The sequence below is a fragment of the Leptidea sinapis genome, chromosome 24 (assembly GCF_905404315.1).
Source record: "Leptidea sinapis chromosome 24, ilLepSina1.1, whole genome shotgun sequence".
In the NCBI taxonomy this organism is placed as follows: Eukaryota; Metazoa; Arthropoda; class Insecta; order Lepidoptera; family Pieridae; genus Leptidea; species Leptidea sinapis.
The window spans coordinates 10,664,609-10,682,080 of NC_066288.1; the positions used below are offsets into that span (position 1 = coordinate 10,664,609).

The 17,472-nt window shown below is 34.9% G+C and overlaps 1 protein-coding gene across 1 annotated transcript in view; it reads left to right on the plus strand.

Annotated features, from left to right (window-relative positions):
- The first annotated feature begins 266 nt into the window (after positions 1–266).
- Positions 267–17,472, plus strand: part of LOC126971901 (ras GTPase-activating protein raskol) — a 184,980-nt gene continuing 167,774 nt past the window's right edge. The window contains exons 1-2 of the mRNA XM_050818415.1: positions 267–369; positions 3,712–4,769. Coding sequence (XP_050674372.1) covers positions 3,962–4,769 — 808 coding nt within the window. The 5' untranslated portion in view covers positions 267–369; positions 3,712–3,961. The remainder of the gene's footprint in view (positions 370–3,711; positions 4,770–17,472) is intronic.

The window sequence follows — 17,472 nt, forward strand, 5'->3', positions numbered from 1 at the left end:
GTGACTACATACATATATGTATACATACGTCGGTTAAAAAAAAAGAACATACCGACGAATTGAGAACCTCCTCCTTTTTTGAAGTTGGTTAAAAATAAAACATAATTCTGTAGAAAGGCGCACGTAAATACGTTAAAAAGTGTAACGACCGTTGACTTTTGAATATATCCAAATAAAACTTGTAATAGCTCACTGGTGTGCCTATACCTTTACGGGCGTGATTCGTAGCACCGGCCGGCGCGCGCCCGGCTCCCCAGTCTGTGCGATCGCGGGACACGACACGCACTACTCTATCGGCGCGTGCGCAATTAAACATCGAATAATATTACGATCGAGTTTTGGAACTGTGACATAAGTGTTGTGTTTGACGTAATATTGAAATATACAACTTGTTGCTTCAAAATGTATATACCGTTACCGATGCCGATATTTATATATACTAATTAATTAAGTGATATTGAATAATAACATATGAATCTCGGGTAAATAAATTTAATATAAGCCGGGATGTAGAGTGTAAGCTATTTGTAAATATAAAAGTAACATGTAGTTGTTTCTGGTTTGTTGGTAACGGTATCGTGGAGGATACGAATCTCTTCAGCTATTTACTTTCCCAACTTGTTTATGGTGTGAATTTATCCATTGAAAACATAACGGAAAGGACCATTAGTTCTTAATTGGCAAGTTGATAAAACATAGATATTTAACTTAGTTGCTACGTGAAGCACAATCTGCTGATTCTAAGTTAACATAAGCTTACAAGTTTTTTTTTTAATTTTTTAACTTCGCGAAATAATCTTAGTTTACAACTTTGAAGAAAAGTTGAATGTACTTTAAAGCGTTTATACTTTTCTAAAAGGCTGGCAACGCTCCTGTGATTCCTCGTGGGTGGTGGTGATCACTTAACATAATATCAAGTACACGACGAGCGTATAACGCTCGTTTGTCCTCCTCTTCCATAAAATTTTGAAAATATAAAGTAATATTTTTTTTTATATCAAGTGAATGTTAATGTTTGGAGGTTTATTTAAAAATAACAACAGAACCGGCTTTATTTTAATGCGTTTCAACTTGTAGAGCAAGGTCTTGTGATAATTGTGACATTTTCAATAAAGTATGTAGCGACTTAGCTTATATTAGACATTCAACAACACTTATGTTGCCTGTATACCTCATATAACGGTAGCTTTATGTATGTTATTAAAAAAAAAGTCCGGTTTATCGACATTAAAACCTCTTTGAAGTCTGTTGAAAACAAAATTCTGTTTTTAATGCTGTCTTTATTATACTACTTCCTTCAGACCGAATCGTACCAATCCAATCAAAATCATCTGGACCAGTTCTCTCATTGTTGCTACCATTCCTTAAAAATATTTACCCATCTTGTTAATATTAGGGGGTGCAGACACGCACGATATTATATTTAATTTATGTCATATTTCGATTTCTCACGAGTCCTCAGTTCTGCCGTGACTACGATTCCTGTAAGGCCGCCTTTATGAATAACGTAAATAATGGCAATTTTTTGACCCCCCCCTTCTTGTCTTGGTGAGACGTCGTGAGATTTATCTTGACATCTTCCCATCTCTAATCTCAAATAAGATTTGCTTCTAGAAAATATTTATTTTTTTATAAATTTCATGATTTTATCTCTCTTTTTTCTCTCTCCCCTTTAGAGCCACAGACAAAAGCCACACTTAAATAATCTACAACTCCCAATTAGATGTAAATAAACATATATCTGTATCAATAATAATCATTAAATTAATTACGAAATTCTTTATTAATAAATAATTAATTGAACAGAAATTTACAGCTATATTCGTTAACCATTAAACATGCAGACAGACATAAGGCTAGTAAAAAAAGTAACGCCTATTGAAGTTTTAGCAAATATAACAACATGATAATAACTAAAAATAAATTACTACAATAAGCATCATAAAAATAAACATCCAGTGCGTATTATTTGAAAATAACTTCGCTTAGTATTTTCTTAACGCGAGTGTTACACATAAAAATAAAACCCTTTTAAAGGATTAAAACGCGTGTAATTGTAAAGCTATCTATAGCAAATATCAGGGCATTAAATGGCGATAAAGTTCATAATATATTATAACACTAGAAATAAGGGATTGCTTGTAACTAATTCTAGTAGGCTTCATAAGATACATAATAGCTTTAAGGGTAAATGTATACACTTCTACAATAAAGTCCCAGCCACTGTTCAGGCATTATCTATAAATAAATTTAAATGTTTTATAAAAAAATGGCTCTGTCGTAAATCCTATTATTCCACTGCTGAATATCTAAATGATCGGACAGCCTGGGACTAGATTGTGATTATTTTATAGCGACTGTACAATATTGTATATTTTTATTGAAAAGAGCGCAAAAAAAGAATGCTGGGAGAGTTTCTTGCGCCGCTTCTTCTCTCTCAGAGCGCCATTTGTTTCCGAAGCGGTAGTAGTATCTAGTAGTATAAGAAATGACATCAAAAATAATTCTAAAGGAATCAATTTTGAGAAAATAAATGCCTTTAATGCCTTTAATGACAAATATGAAAAATACTATCTTTGACTCATTTCATCTGGGGACTCCCTGAAAAACTAGATCTGGAAAGTTCTAAAAAGTCGGGTTAACTAAGAAAAAATAAAAAATGTAACTTTTACGCAAAAATCTAATGTGAAAACACAGTTGCAAATACACGCCTTTTTATCATTAAAAGTGTTTTATTTAAATTACTACGCTTATTATAAAATAAATATTCAATATTCAATAATAATAAAGTTGCAAGTTCCGCGACGATAAAAGTTTGTATTCGTGTATTTTCCCATCTATCAACAGATAGTGCTTCAGAGAACCATTGCAATACATAAACAGATTTCAACTCTATTCAAAAGGCATGCTGGCATGCGACTAAGCCGCGGGCTTGGCGTCACGAACAGACTCCAACTATTCATATTAGATCTATAAAAAGCTTTGTCCGCTTACAAATTGTGAGCTTAAAAAGTCTTCCGAATGGAGTTTCGAATCGTCACGAACCCGCATCTGTTATTACTAAGCCGCTCCAACAATTTTAAATGTACTCACAAATAATTGCGTTTTCCAAGCACGATTCCAAGCCATTGACCTTTATAAACTTACACAATATCAAGTTAACTGATAATTTAAAAACAATTTAGCTAAATATTTTAATTGTGACCTGAAATATTACTCAAGACCCTGGCCAGTCACTTAGCTTACAAGGTTATGGTATAGTTGATTAAATGGTAAATACCTCCGGCAACGATTAAAATCGATAACTTTAATACACACGTGCACAGTATACTGAGACACATTGAGCACAAATTCAAGAAAAAAAAAGATCTAAGACAACGAAGGCTTATTATAGTATAGTAGTTTATAAAGAGAGGATGATGATTGTGTTCGTTCTGTTCTTGGCAAAGTTGTATAATATAATATTAATAGTAAGAATAGAAGTATCTTGTCAGTTCTTCTCCTCGTGTCATAGCCACTTTACGAACTGATGTAATGGATGTCATGACGTTTACTAAATATTGTTGCAATTTGTTTTTGTCAAAGCCCTATTATAAAAAAATATATTTCAGTTTCTATATTTTGTACTCACTTATCTAAAACAAGTTGGGAAAAGGGTTATTAAAAGCTCGATATTGCTAAGTGCTTATTAAGTAATTTCTGTGTCCCAAGGGCTGCGTAACTTCAGGTTGTATTAAGAAATCACGATAGCAATAATTAGGCTTTCAACATGCAAAGGCAATCGTGCGTCGAATATCGTCACTCAGTGCATGAACTGGTTTTTGTTTTATATTTACACAGTCGCGGATGCCGGGCCCAGTGAAATTCATTTTCTTTAAATTTAGCAGCAAAAGTGTGTCATACCCGACAAAATATGAGGACAAAAGTGATCTTTAGTTGTTTGTGGTGATGTTAAATAGCAATGCCGGACTGGCGATACAACGTACTGTCGACGAGCGAGGCTTTCATCAACGCCGAGGAAGGGCCGGCCCGCGACCCTTTCGCAGCCAGCTATCCTCGCAGATCAGACAGAACTCGTCCTGCACACACTTGTCCATACACCACAATATTCCACGGAGCACAGTCTCATATACCGTACCGCTTGCCATCCATACAAAGCGAATCTGCAGATCCATACGCTGATTCCTATTCAGTAGACCGATCTTCAAATCTAACAGACACCTCGAGTTTTGCCCGCTATGAAGACTGTCGTTCTCCAACGGGCAGTATTGATCGAAAAGAGCTTGCAAGTTCAAAAGTGGATGAAAGCGTAGAGTTGCAAATCCAAAAAGTGCCATATTCATCAAACGTGTTCTATGTATCTGGGAAAAATGAGACAATTGAACCGGATGTACAGGGAACTAACTTGTTTGTGGTGGAAGAGTTTGAGTCTGATGCGTTGTCTTCGTGTACCTGTGATAGTTTTGAGCGGTGCGAGTTTGACTGCAGGGAATTTGAGCCGTTTTCGGACACCTGTTGCTGTGACCCTCTCAGCGATGGAGTTTGTAGTCGCAGTCCTAAAGATGTGGACTCACCAGAACACTATGATAGAACTGTCGAAGAAGACCGTGTTTCAGTGCGAAGCGATATGGAAGGACTGGACTTGACGTTGTTTGAACCAGCTAAAACTCAGACGAAGCAAGCGGAGGATCATTTAGCCGCAGAAAATACAGTGACCGTGGCAGATAGACTATGTGGGATTCTGTATGCACTTCCCGAATTAAATAATGGTGAGTTTGCATGGGGCATTAAAAATTAGTTAATGAGCTTGCGGTTCAATTTAAGATAATTATTCCCTTGGTCACTTGAAACTTGTAGGGAATATTTACCGTTTAGATAATTTATATGTCTAGATAGAACTTCCTGCTGCTAGATAACCGATGAAAACAGGCCAGGTTTATTACTTTAGTGTGTGTGACAAGCTATGTCTTACACTCACGATTTCTAGTTCACTTTGTATTGGTGTGCGTGCATTGCAAATTTTTTCGACGTTTTCACAGCTATCACAGTCTATCTGGACGTATTAATGTTTTAAAATTTTACCTTTTTAAGAAAGGTGTACCCACTTTCTGTAAGGTATAGTTATAAATGCCATATTGAACTACATTTGTTGTTATTTTTATGTATTTTCGTTTATGTTTCTAACCGTTATATTATATATTTGTAAAAAAGAATGGCCATTGAGTTCTTCTTACGCGCTGAACTTATTTTTTTCACAACAAACAGTAAAATAAATTAAGCTTAGTAGTTACTTTTTTCTAAGTACTGATCAAAGATTATTTTAGTTTTATTTTGAAAACATCGTCCAATTATGTTTAAAACTAGTTGCTGCCTATGCCGTTGTCCGCGTAAATATTCATGCAAAATTTGAATGAAATCTACTCGGTAGTTTTTGCGTTTTAAAATTCTATCAACTTCTCTTTTGGCTTCGATATTGTTTGTAGATTTGTAGATAACGCAGCAAATATTCTTTAAAAAAATATATTCAATGTATAGTTTTTACTTTACGATTTCATTATTTTATATATTTACATCCAGTGTCCTAATGTTTGTTTCCAGTGAACTCCTAAACTAATGAACGGATTTTAATGGGGATTACTTCATGGAGTGCAGTTTAGAGTTCCAACTTGAGAGATAGGATAGTTTTTAATTCGATCTGGGACCCATACTAAATTTTATTTCCAATATTTGTTTTGTATGGACATATTTTCTATCAGAGAATTTATTGTCGCACAGTTTGATAGTTCTACTGTGAAACAATTTCATTATAACAACAGGGAGAGCATATTTTACGAAAAAATTCTTAATGTTATGAAATATTATTAACAAATTCATAAAAAAACAGTATTTTATTTATTATGCATAGAACAACATCTGTCAGGTCAGCTAGTTTATATAAAATAATTGATTGAACTCTACATGAATGAGTGAGTGAAGTCTTTATTGCAAGCAAACTAAAAAGGTACAATTTTAACTTATGGTACAACTTAATATACTAAATGATTATAATTCTATTTCACCTAATATATACTATATCTAATGTTAATCATTGCTCGCTTGTCCGCCGACATAGGCCTCCTCCAGATCTTTCCACATGTTCCTATCGTAAGTTGTTCTTCTCCATGTTAGTCCAACAATCTTTTTGAAATCATCTTCCCATCGTATCGTTTGTCTCCCTCTCTTATACTCTATTATGTCTTTTGTCCATTTATCTTGTTTGCTTCTTATCACATCTGAACTCTACATAGAAGCATGCAAATGTATTGAATATTGTAACATGTAGTATGAGAGTCAAGTTCGACGTGTATCGGATACGAGCAACGGTCCGTTGGAAATTACTATCACATCAATCACTCGACTCTTTGTCATAGTCGGTAATAGCTGCAGCTGTATTTGAAATCGCTGTGTAACCATAACTCGCGAAGAATGCAGTGGCCACTAAGTTGTATTGACATGACATTCATGGTCGGTAATAACAAGTGTAGTAACTCTACAAGGGCGTGATATTACTAGCATAAATTCTTTCCACCGTTATATTATATTGAGTAATTGCTGGAGTTAATACAACTAGACTCCCAATCGCCTATTAAAAGGTCGTTAAAAATTTCCGAGTGCTGTTTTATATATACATATACATTAACTAATACAGTTAACATTTACACCTTATTTTTTGGCAGTAATGTTTAAAGTATATTATTACGCTCATAAGAAGCACATTGACTGTAGTGCGAGACGACCGTCTCTTTTGCACATTTCTTCGGCAATGTAGTTAGTTGCATAATTTTGTTAATTTAAAGGGGCACTTACCTGAAATACGACACTCCATCCATTTTAAGTTTGGATATGCTGTTATTTTGTCAATTTTTCAATGAACACTTCATTGCGTGACGTTGTATTCAAAGCGCGGTCAAAACAACTGAAAGAAAACTCTGCCTAATAGACGCTTAGGTTGAGTTTTGCTTCAGACAATTTTTGAGTTTAGTTGTTTATTGTACGTCAATGGATTGAGTGGAATAAGTTTTAATTTTTGTAATGCAGAAGAGGGCTATTAGCGCTATTCATTACCATCACCCATGGCCTAAAGAATCATTAAGAGAAAAATTAAAAATAAACATTTTAAATGTTGCCTCTCAATATTAGATAATGTTATGAATGTACATAGGCACATTAGCGAATTTTATAGAAACTGTGTAATCACAATATTGACACCAGTCAAACAAACTTTTTATGCCTACAAATCGCCTAAGTCGGTCTAGAAAGTCTTTTGTGGGGCGATGGACGTTTCTACAACATGATTCCAGATTATTTTTAAAACAAAATATTACTATAACACAAATAACTCTTAAAATTTTATAAAAAAAAAGAAGAAGTCCGCTGAGTTTAATGCGCCCCTTCTCAGGTCTGAGGAATAAGTTGTCGAATGGGTTTTTTGATGTTTAATAAGTGACTTCTACTCTACGTTTCCGTACCGTATATACGGAATGCTTTAATTAGTTTGCAAGATTTAACTGTACGTATCTGTCGGACGGAAGTTGGGAGAACTTTTAGGGGAGTGGTAGAGCTACTTGTACAAATCGCATACCGTTACCGACTCGCCTTGCTTCTAATTACCATTGAAGTTAGATAGATATAGGATAAATTTGCTTGTATGCTAATCCGATTCTTATCTCCGCATCTAGAACCGTTGTACAAATAATATACATATATAAAGGTATATATAGGTATCTAGCCATCGTGTTGCATGTTCATTAAAAGTTGTCGCTTTTTGCTAAGTACTTGGAGCGCGAGGCTCTGAGTAAGTAGAACATCTTGCCTACTAGCAATGTTTCACGCAGGTTTATAACAAATATTAGATAGATCTTTTTATTTCGTAACTATTATTAAATCTATAGCACAGGACACGCTTAAACTTCTGAGTTTTTATATGTTTTTATTAAAAAGACACTAATCTATTAAAATTTAAGATGAACCTATCTATACAACAAGAAACAATGACATCTATATAGATATAATAAACGTTGTTTGGGTTTCTAGGTGGTCAGAAACATCTCCAATAGAGTGACATTGAAAATGAAGTTTGTTCACTATGGACATTCTTTTTGGACTGATTGGAGCATTTGTTCTAAGTTTTAACTACCGTTGCATATGCTTAACACGGCGAGATACAAGCGGGTCGTTACTGGTTTAAAAATAAAGTATAATCAACTTTTAAATAAGATTGAAACTTAATTATTTGATTAATGCGACTGTTACACATTTAAATAAAACACTTTTTAAAGGATTAAAAAGCGTGTAAGTGTAACTGTGCTTTTACATTAGTTTTTGCGTAAACGTTACATTTTTATTATTTTTTTAGCTAACCTGACGTCTCATGACCTTTTCAGAGAACGTTTTCACTGCGGGACTGCGGTTGACAGGAGTCGAGATAGTATTTGTCAACTATGACTCTCGAAACGAGACGTTATTATTTATTTGTAAGGCCATAAAAGTTTTAAATTTGGAATAACTTTACTTCGCCATTATTAATAAAATAGAAAGAGAGTAAGAGTAAAATATGAGCTAAAATACACAATAAAATACAATTCATGAGATCTTGTAAAGTACTATTTGTATAATTCTCGCTTTCGAGTTTACAACACGGAACACATTGTTCTACAGATAATTAAGTTTTATTGTTTGACTTGAAGTAATGAAAATAATTTTGTTTTCATATTAATTCTAATTAAGTTTGTTCTTTAATTTTTAATGTTACTTTGTGTAATATTTAAAAGCGCAGCAATTTTTTAGTTTTTGCTGTATTTGCTCGTCAGGTGCAAGCTTTCTGTTGTCTTTAAAATGATTTTTTTTTTATGAAAAGAAGGGACGAGGCGAGCAGGACCTTCAGCTGATGGTCACTGATACGCCCTACCCATTACAATGCAGTGCCGCTCAGGATTCTTGAAAAGCTCATAAATTCTGAGCGGCACTACAATTGCGCTCGTCATCTTGAGACATAAGATGTCAAGTCTCATTTGCCCAGTAATTTCACTAGCTACGGCGCCCTTCAGACCGAAACACGGTTAATGTTTACACATTACTGCTTCACGGCAGAAATAGGCGCCGTTTTGGTACCCATAATCTAGTCGGCTTCCTGTGCAAAGGAGCCTACCACTGGTAAATGAATGAATGGAATGAAACCATAGACTTGCAATAGCGTATAGACGACCTGGCAGCCCGATAATGATTTAATTTTCGATCATTTATACGTCTACATAGACTGTGACAGCTGTTAGTTTAGAGTTCAAAATAGTGAGGAGCTAATGCGTGGCTGACCGTTTACGACTTGTCAATCAAAATCAGTTACAGTCATAATAGATTCTCTTACCTTTTCTATCTTGATGTATCTCCGTTAGAGATGTTCTTCTCTCTCGCACGCTTTGTTCGTCTATACTATATACGCTAGTATATTGTAAGTGTATGGTAGCAAGGGGATTCAAAAATAATGTATGACTTTACTTAGCTCACTCTGTATGTGTACAAAGCCTAATGCACCGATGTCGGGTGCTAGATGTGTTAATAATAAATTTACTATTATTGCACCAGTTACAGGCTATATTATGGGTACCACAACGGCGCCTATTTCAGCCGTAAAGCAGTAATGTGTAAGCATTATTGTGTTTCGGTCAGAACTGCGCCGTAGCTAGTGAAGTTACTTCGGAAATGAGACTTAACATCTTATCTCTCAAGGTGACAAACGCTATTGTAGTGCCGCTCAGAATTTTTTGGGTTTTTCAAGAATCCTGAGGGGCACTGCATTGTAATGGGCAGGGCGTATATATGACATACCATCAGCTGAACGTCCTGCTTGTCTCGTACCGTATTATCATAAAAAAAACATATAGTTGCCAATAGATTAAATTTACATTAGCACCCAAAAAAAATATTTCTCGTGTGATCGTTAAAATGACTGCCATTATGTCATGTCGGAGATTATTTAAATTCCCATACAGTTGAATCTGCTTGTGTGACCGGGTTTATAACAGGTTTATTGAATTTGGTTTCATTCAATTATTATATAGAATTTAGATTATAAATTTTGATGAGTGTATGTATTTATATAGATGACGTCATAATACAGAAAATAACTACTTAATTGAAAAACTGTTTGTCGTCTGATTCTTGCAAAAAAATATTGAAACTATTTTTACAAAAACATGCATTGTGCGCTTTCTAAGGAAATTTCTTCCTTTTTCTTTCTTTTGAAGCAAGTCGTCAAAATAATTAGGCACGAATTGTTCTAATAACATAAGTTGATTGTTTTATGTATATGCCTAGCATTGTATTGACACGGGAGTGGGTAAGAGATTGGAAATAATACTCCGCTTATAGGAACGATTTTTTATTTATGTTCACTTTTTCTGAACTTGCACTTCGCCGGTCTGCTGCTGTTCCTCTTGTGGACGGCGGTACCTTCAACGCGTCACACCGCACCGAACACTAAATCTCTTCTATCTTCTGCTTCTTCTTCACCTGGATCACTTCCCACTTTTCACTACTTCTTCTTTTCTTCTTCTTCTTCTTCCTTTACAATTTCGAGTCAGAACTAGAAATGCCGTAGGCCACGCTTAGTACTGCTTATATACCCCCGGATCTGTTCTATTTTCAAAATGATTCTCCCATTCTATCTTTAAATTTAAATTGTACTAGAAAATTCTTTTAACTATTTTTATCCTGCTTACACATTTTCCATCCCCTTTTTTCTGTTCGATTTGATCTGAACTTACTTGAAATTTCCATTAACTTTACAAAACCCAAAAAATTCCATACACTGGTAGGTGTATCGAACCCGGGTCTACAGCGCTTAAAGTAATCACTTTTACGGCAAAGCTACGAGTATTGCTGACGGAGCTGTTGAAATTATCAATGTATTGAAGTTTGACAACTCTCGTCATATACGTCGAAGCGTTGCAACGCGACAATACCAAAATAATTTTCTTAAGTACTTTAATTGTTAAATTTTAATTTCTCATGTAAGTAACAATGTACGTCTTAATGAGAATAAAATTTATTTAAACCCAAAAATGAGACCACCCCCGCCGATTATTTCGTTAGTTCGCAGTCTATATGACGTATTATGTGCAGTGGGTATACCATGTGTATGGTCCTTTTATAATAATGAGGGGCCATGACTGCCGAGACGTGGCGGAGCGTGTAAACAGCGGCAAACTCGTTGAAAAACCACAGGGTCAATGTAATATCTTGTATTGAGTCATGTTACATTGTATACAGCGTGGCGCTAAAATGGCGAGATCTAATGAAACGCGGGAATACTAATTCAACTCAATAATTTAATTTTCCATGATATCATTTCCGAACGTCCTGTAAGCAATCAGATGTGGGAGGCTCCTTTGCACAGGATGCCGGCTAGATTATGGGTACCACAACAGTGCCTATTTCTGCCGTGAAGCTTGTATAGAAAGCTTACACATTACTCTGTTTCGGTCTGAAGGGCGCCGTAGTTAGTGAGACTTAACATCTAATGTCTCAAGGAGACGAGCGCACTTGTAGTGCCGCTCAGAATTTTTGTGTTTTTCAAGAATCCTGAGTGGCACTGCATTGCTGCAGGACAGGACGTATCAATTACCATCAGCTGAATGTTATGTTCGTCTCGTCCCTTATTGTCATAAAAAAATCTGTGTGTAAGCTTTGAGTAATAGCCTAAACATATGGACGGATTTGGCACGGCCAAACCATCGAACACGGTATAGTTGCGGTCCATATTCGATGGTATGTCGCATTGTATATCGCACATAATTATTTTTATGAGCGACTGGACCGTACAGAGTACAACGCCGGACCAATATCTCCGCACCAATAGGTGCGAGGCGCTTACCAGACCGTCCGATGGCTCGGCCGTACCAAATCCGATCATGTGCTTAGGCTATTTACTCACAGGTTACACACAGATTTTGTTTTTATGATAATAAGGGACGAGACGAACATGACGTTCAGCTGTTAATTTGCATTGTTGAATTAAAAATTCACTTTGGTATTCGAAAATTTCCTAATATTAGATAAATCGGCTGAAATTCAAAATTCCTACCATAAAGACGATAAATGAAAATTATATAAATTAACAAAAATCTTATTTTGCAAATTGAAAATGGAAATGTTATCAAATTAATGTATTGTCATCGGTCCTCGATGAAACTACGAAGTTTGAACGGAATCTGGCCGTTTAAAGTAGGTCATAATCGTCGGTTACAAACAAATATACATACAGGTGAAGCTAATAAAAGGCGTCGAGATGACACAGAATAAACACGAACAAGAACGTATAGCTTGTACAAGTAGGTACAGTAGTGAACAGTTATTGCGGTGGGTGCCATTTCACATAATCGCTAGCAAATTGCACAAAACAATACGGCTGCGGAATTGAGCTTACGGTATCTAATTATCATCGCTTTCAAGTGGTTTCAATTTCGATTACTGAGAGCTGTTACAAAAAATCGATTAGTCGTCTGTATTCAATCACCGTGGGTTCTTTTTCCCCTATCCAAAATTTGAATAGGAATCCTGAATCAGGCCAATATTTTTGTTAAACGAACATTTAAAAAACGGCCAAGTGCGTGTCGGACACGCTCAAGAAGGGTTCGTTGCCATTATCTATAAAAATGGCAAAAAAACCTGTTGTATTGGAGCCCCCACTTAAATTTTTATATGGTCAGATTTTTAGTATTTCTTGTTATAGCGGCAACAGAAATACATTATTTGTGAAAATTTCAACTGTCTAACTATCAAGGTTCATGAGATACATCCTGCTGACAGACGGACAAACAGCCAGACAGACAGAGGGACGGACGAACAGAGTAGTCTTAGTAGTAGGGTTCTGTTTTTACACTTTGGGTACGGCATCCTCAAAATATCAGTATGTAGTTTATCTAGCTAATCAGGTATTCAGTTCAACTGTATTTTTTGTGTATGTTTATTATCTCATATCCTCGCTGATTTGAATCTTTTTGTTTGAAAGGATAACGCCCTCGGTTGTTTAATTACCAGCAACTTCAAAGTGTTGTACAGAAAAACTATTTTTTTTAGTCTGTTGGAAGTATGATGTACCTATGCATGTTAGAAGACTATATTCTTTGGATGTTTTCATGCTTCAGTGCAACTTTCATAACTTCTTGTTCTCTTTATATCACTCACATTTTATTCTAATAGTTTTTATAGGCATACAATTCTGGTGTGGGAATCTACCAAACAACTCAATTGAATTTTTTTTTGCGCATAGCAAACATATACAAAAATAGTATTTTTCAAGTCTTAAGCCGACTAATCCTTCTCAATATTTTAAATAAAAATGTTTTTATGGTCATAACTTTAAAATGATGATAGTCAAATTCAACTTGATCAAACTAAAGCCTTGTCTACACTACTAATATATTATTAGAATGTCTACTAAATATTCAAACTATTTTGTTTCAAAACAACTGCGACTTGCGATTGTGAAAAGTATTTTATTGATCGAAGTATCCCCTAGTTTATTATAAACTAGTATAACTCACGCATAAGCCTAAAATAAACCATCATTAAATCGTGCGATTTTCACAAGTTCTAGAGGAGAATCTTTAACCATTATGTTCAGTTATTTTATTTCTCAACATACGAATAGAAGACATGTAGAGCAATTATAGTTCCGAAGCGCGAAGTAAAGTTGGACTTGATTTAAAATAGATTCCTCTTATCCGAGAAATTATATCGATTAAATGGAAAATGTAAGCCCCACAGGCTATTAAACGACTTGGGATAAGATAAGGTCAGATAAAGCGAGCCATCGAAATGCTCGTGTGCATATGCATACTCGAATGTTTTGCATTTGCTGCAGAACTAATGTCTGAGCTCGTCTTCGTCTGTCTGCATTTAAAAAATATGTTCATTGTTAAATATATTATGTAAAAGGTATGTATCTGTACTCTTTTATTAAATACTACCGGACCCGACAGACGTTGTTCCGTTATAAAAAAAAAAACTTACGGATGGAATTTCTTTAAATCCGTTCTTAGCTGATCTCTACTCGGCGAAAGGAATATTTCTACGAAATTTCAAATCTTTACGCCTTATGGTTACAGAGATATCGTGATGAGTGACTATATACGTGGAAATCTCTTATATATATATAGATTTATTTATTAATTATTAAATACATTACTATCACCACTGTAATATTTATGTTCACCTACCGTAGTGATTTATTACACAAATAGAACCGAAAATAAAATTTTATGAACGAAGCGGGAGACGTATCGTCATAAAATTTTAATAGTGGGAGGCTCCTTTGCACAGGATGCCGGCTAGATTATGGGTACCACAACGGCGCCTATTTCTGCCGTGAAGCAGTAATGTGTAAACATTACTGTGTTTCGGTCTGAAGGGCGCCGTAGCTAGTGAAATTACTGGGCAAACGAGACTTAACATCTTATGTCTCAAGGTGACGAGCGCAATTGTAGTGCCGCTCAAAATTTTTGGGCTTTTCAAGAATCCTGAGCGGCACTGCATAGTAATGGGCAGGGCGTATCAATGACCATCATCTGAACGTCCTGCTCGTCTCGTCCCGTATTTTCATAAAAAAAAAAAAACTTGTATGCTTTGTTCAACTCTCAGGTTGTGGCTTCATCTACAGGATCTATTTTACACTTAATCCTAACCCCAATATTTGCATATTAGGAAATTGCTCTTGCAAATCTAAACAATTTGATATGTTTTTAAATTGATAACCCTAACTTCTGGGATTAATTACACAAATAAAACTGAAAACAAAATTGTATGAACGATGCGGCACTCGAACCCGCGACCTCTCGCGTTCCGTGCGAGTGCTCTTCCAACTAAACCAACCGTTCGAGTGAATCGTCGTATCGTCATAAAATCTTGTATGCTTTGTTCAACTGTCAGGTGTTCATAAAATTTTAAGAACCTGACCTGAGAGTTGAACAAAGCATACAATTTGGCTATGTTCCCCTGGTACCAATAAAACGAGCGTTATATAACTGACAAAATAATGTTCAGAAAATTTCGCATAAAAAATATTTTTAAATTCTTCTTGTGTTGCTAGAACAATGATAAAAATATATCTGCGATTGAAAAATATATATGAACATTATCCCCATATGAATAGAATTTCCATAACTATAAAATAAGTTTATGGTTTGTCATACAATCAAATTTAATCAACGATTCTGTAGTTCGTAATATTTTAAATATACGATACAACATGAAAACATTAGCATAAATCTCTGAAAATTACCTCTAACGAGAACGCGTTATTCATTTACCGAAAGAGCGATATATTCTCATTACCTCGTGAAATCAAGCACTATGTGAGCAAACGGTGTTGAACAAGCAAATGGAAGGCAAATCAAACCGTACCGTTACTCCGAATAGCTAACCGGAATCTAAGTAAATGTATTAAGTATTTACTTATAACTCTTTCGTAATTGTTCCGAGTTGACCACATACCTGCTTCAAGGCTGTGTAACGCGAGATTCCATGTTTTTCATTAAGGTACGATGTGACTGTGGGAACGCTGTCTTAGACTCAAGTTACTGTTCTGTTTGAAAAGCTCCTATCGTTTGAATAGTTAAGAGCATTCTAAGTTTTATGTTATTTATTAGATGTTTGATACAGCTTCTAATGTGTCTCATATATTATTGATTATATCAATTACATTCTCGTCTTGTGACTTTATGTTATCATTCACTAGAACATTTAAATATTCGATTTTGAAAATATATTACAATTTATAATTGTGGATTCTTAAAAGTAAATCTGCTTGTTTTATTATCAAATATAGACCCTAAGTGATTGTATGTAACGCTATTGATACCTCAAAAGTTTACGGAGCATGAATTAGGCTGCGGAATCAAATGATACGATATACGATACAGTAAATTTATTTTTTATACAGTTTATTATTAATTAGTTTAATGAAATATAAATGATATTTAAAACGCTTTTAACACTGAACACGATTCATATATTGGATACAGCATCTTACAAACTAAACAATATGTTATGTTTTTGAAGTGATAAGCCTCACTTCTAGGATTAATACACAAATAAAATTTGGAAAACAAAATGTTATGAACCGGTGCTCAGTTGGTTAGAGCACCGGCGCGGAACGACGGAGGTCGTGGGTTCGAGTCCTGCATCGTTCACAAAATTTTGTTTTTCAAATTTTATTTGTATCTTACAAACTCATTTATAATGTATATTACAGCATGTAAAATACTCTATTTGAGTGAAAAGAGCGGCCGTTGATTTTCTTGTATGTTCACTCGAGCTCTACTTTTCCGAATATATGGTTGATTCAGTAATTTAAAAGAAATATTTATAGTAACGATTCAAATGCGCTTAGTTTAAGTCTAATTGAATAAAGTTTATATGAGTTTGACTTTGAAGTGAAATAGGTCAATGTACCTAATTGAACTTACGATAATTTAAGCACAGAGTAAGTATTTGCAGTTGGGTGTTTAATTAATGTAAGGTTTATCGATTGTACATTTTTAAGTCGTAACTTAAGTCGCTGCTTGGTACTTGAAAAATATGAAGAGCTTGTAAAGTAATACTCGTTCAGTTATTGTGGTCGGTTAGAGCGCAAATGTATTCAGTTACAAATAATACGCAGCAGTGGCACGCGATACTAGCTTCAAGTTTTTACACAATATAATCTTATCGATTCACTTGAGCACGCTGCGTGAATGGCTACAGAGTTTGTTACCAATCGAGCAAGGGGTTGCGGGTTCTATCTAGTTCAGTACTAGAAACACTTTTCATTGAGTCGTATGAATCCTACGCCAGTGAATGCTGAATATGTAGAAATATTGATGTACAAACTCTAGTAATATATATAGCAATTCGACTTATAATTGGATGTAATTCCAAAAAAATGTTCTAAACCACAATCATGTCGAAATTGAGTTAATAACACAAAGCTGGTCACGTGATTCATATTAACGGACTGACAAAAACTGGTAGCCTACTGTCACTCTTTAATTGACATCATGACTTAGTAGCCCAACCCACATGTATGGTATACACTAATATGTATTCAACTTTAAACACGAATTCCTTAAAATGTGATGTTTGTGGCTTGGAACGTTTTTCAGGAACTACATCCAATTAATAATTCACTTTTTCGAATGGGTGGTAGTTTTTTGACTTTCTATAAGCGATTTACTATTTTGAATAAAAATATTTGGATATGAATTTGAAAGAAAACGGTGTACTGAAAACTAAAAAGTTCATCAAGGCCACTTAAGTTTTAAGATCTTATCCTTATAATTATCTTGATAGGCTCAAAAAATTGGTAATCTATACTAATATTATAAAGCTGCAGTGATTGTTTGTTTGTTTGAACGCGCTAATCTCTGGTACTACTGGTCCGATTTGAATGATTCT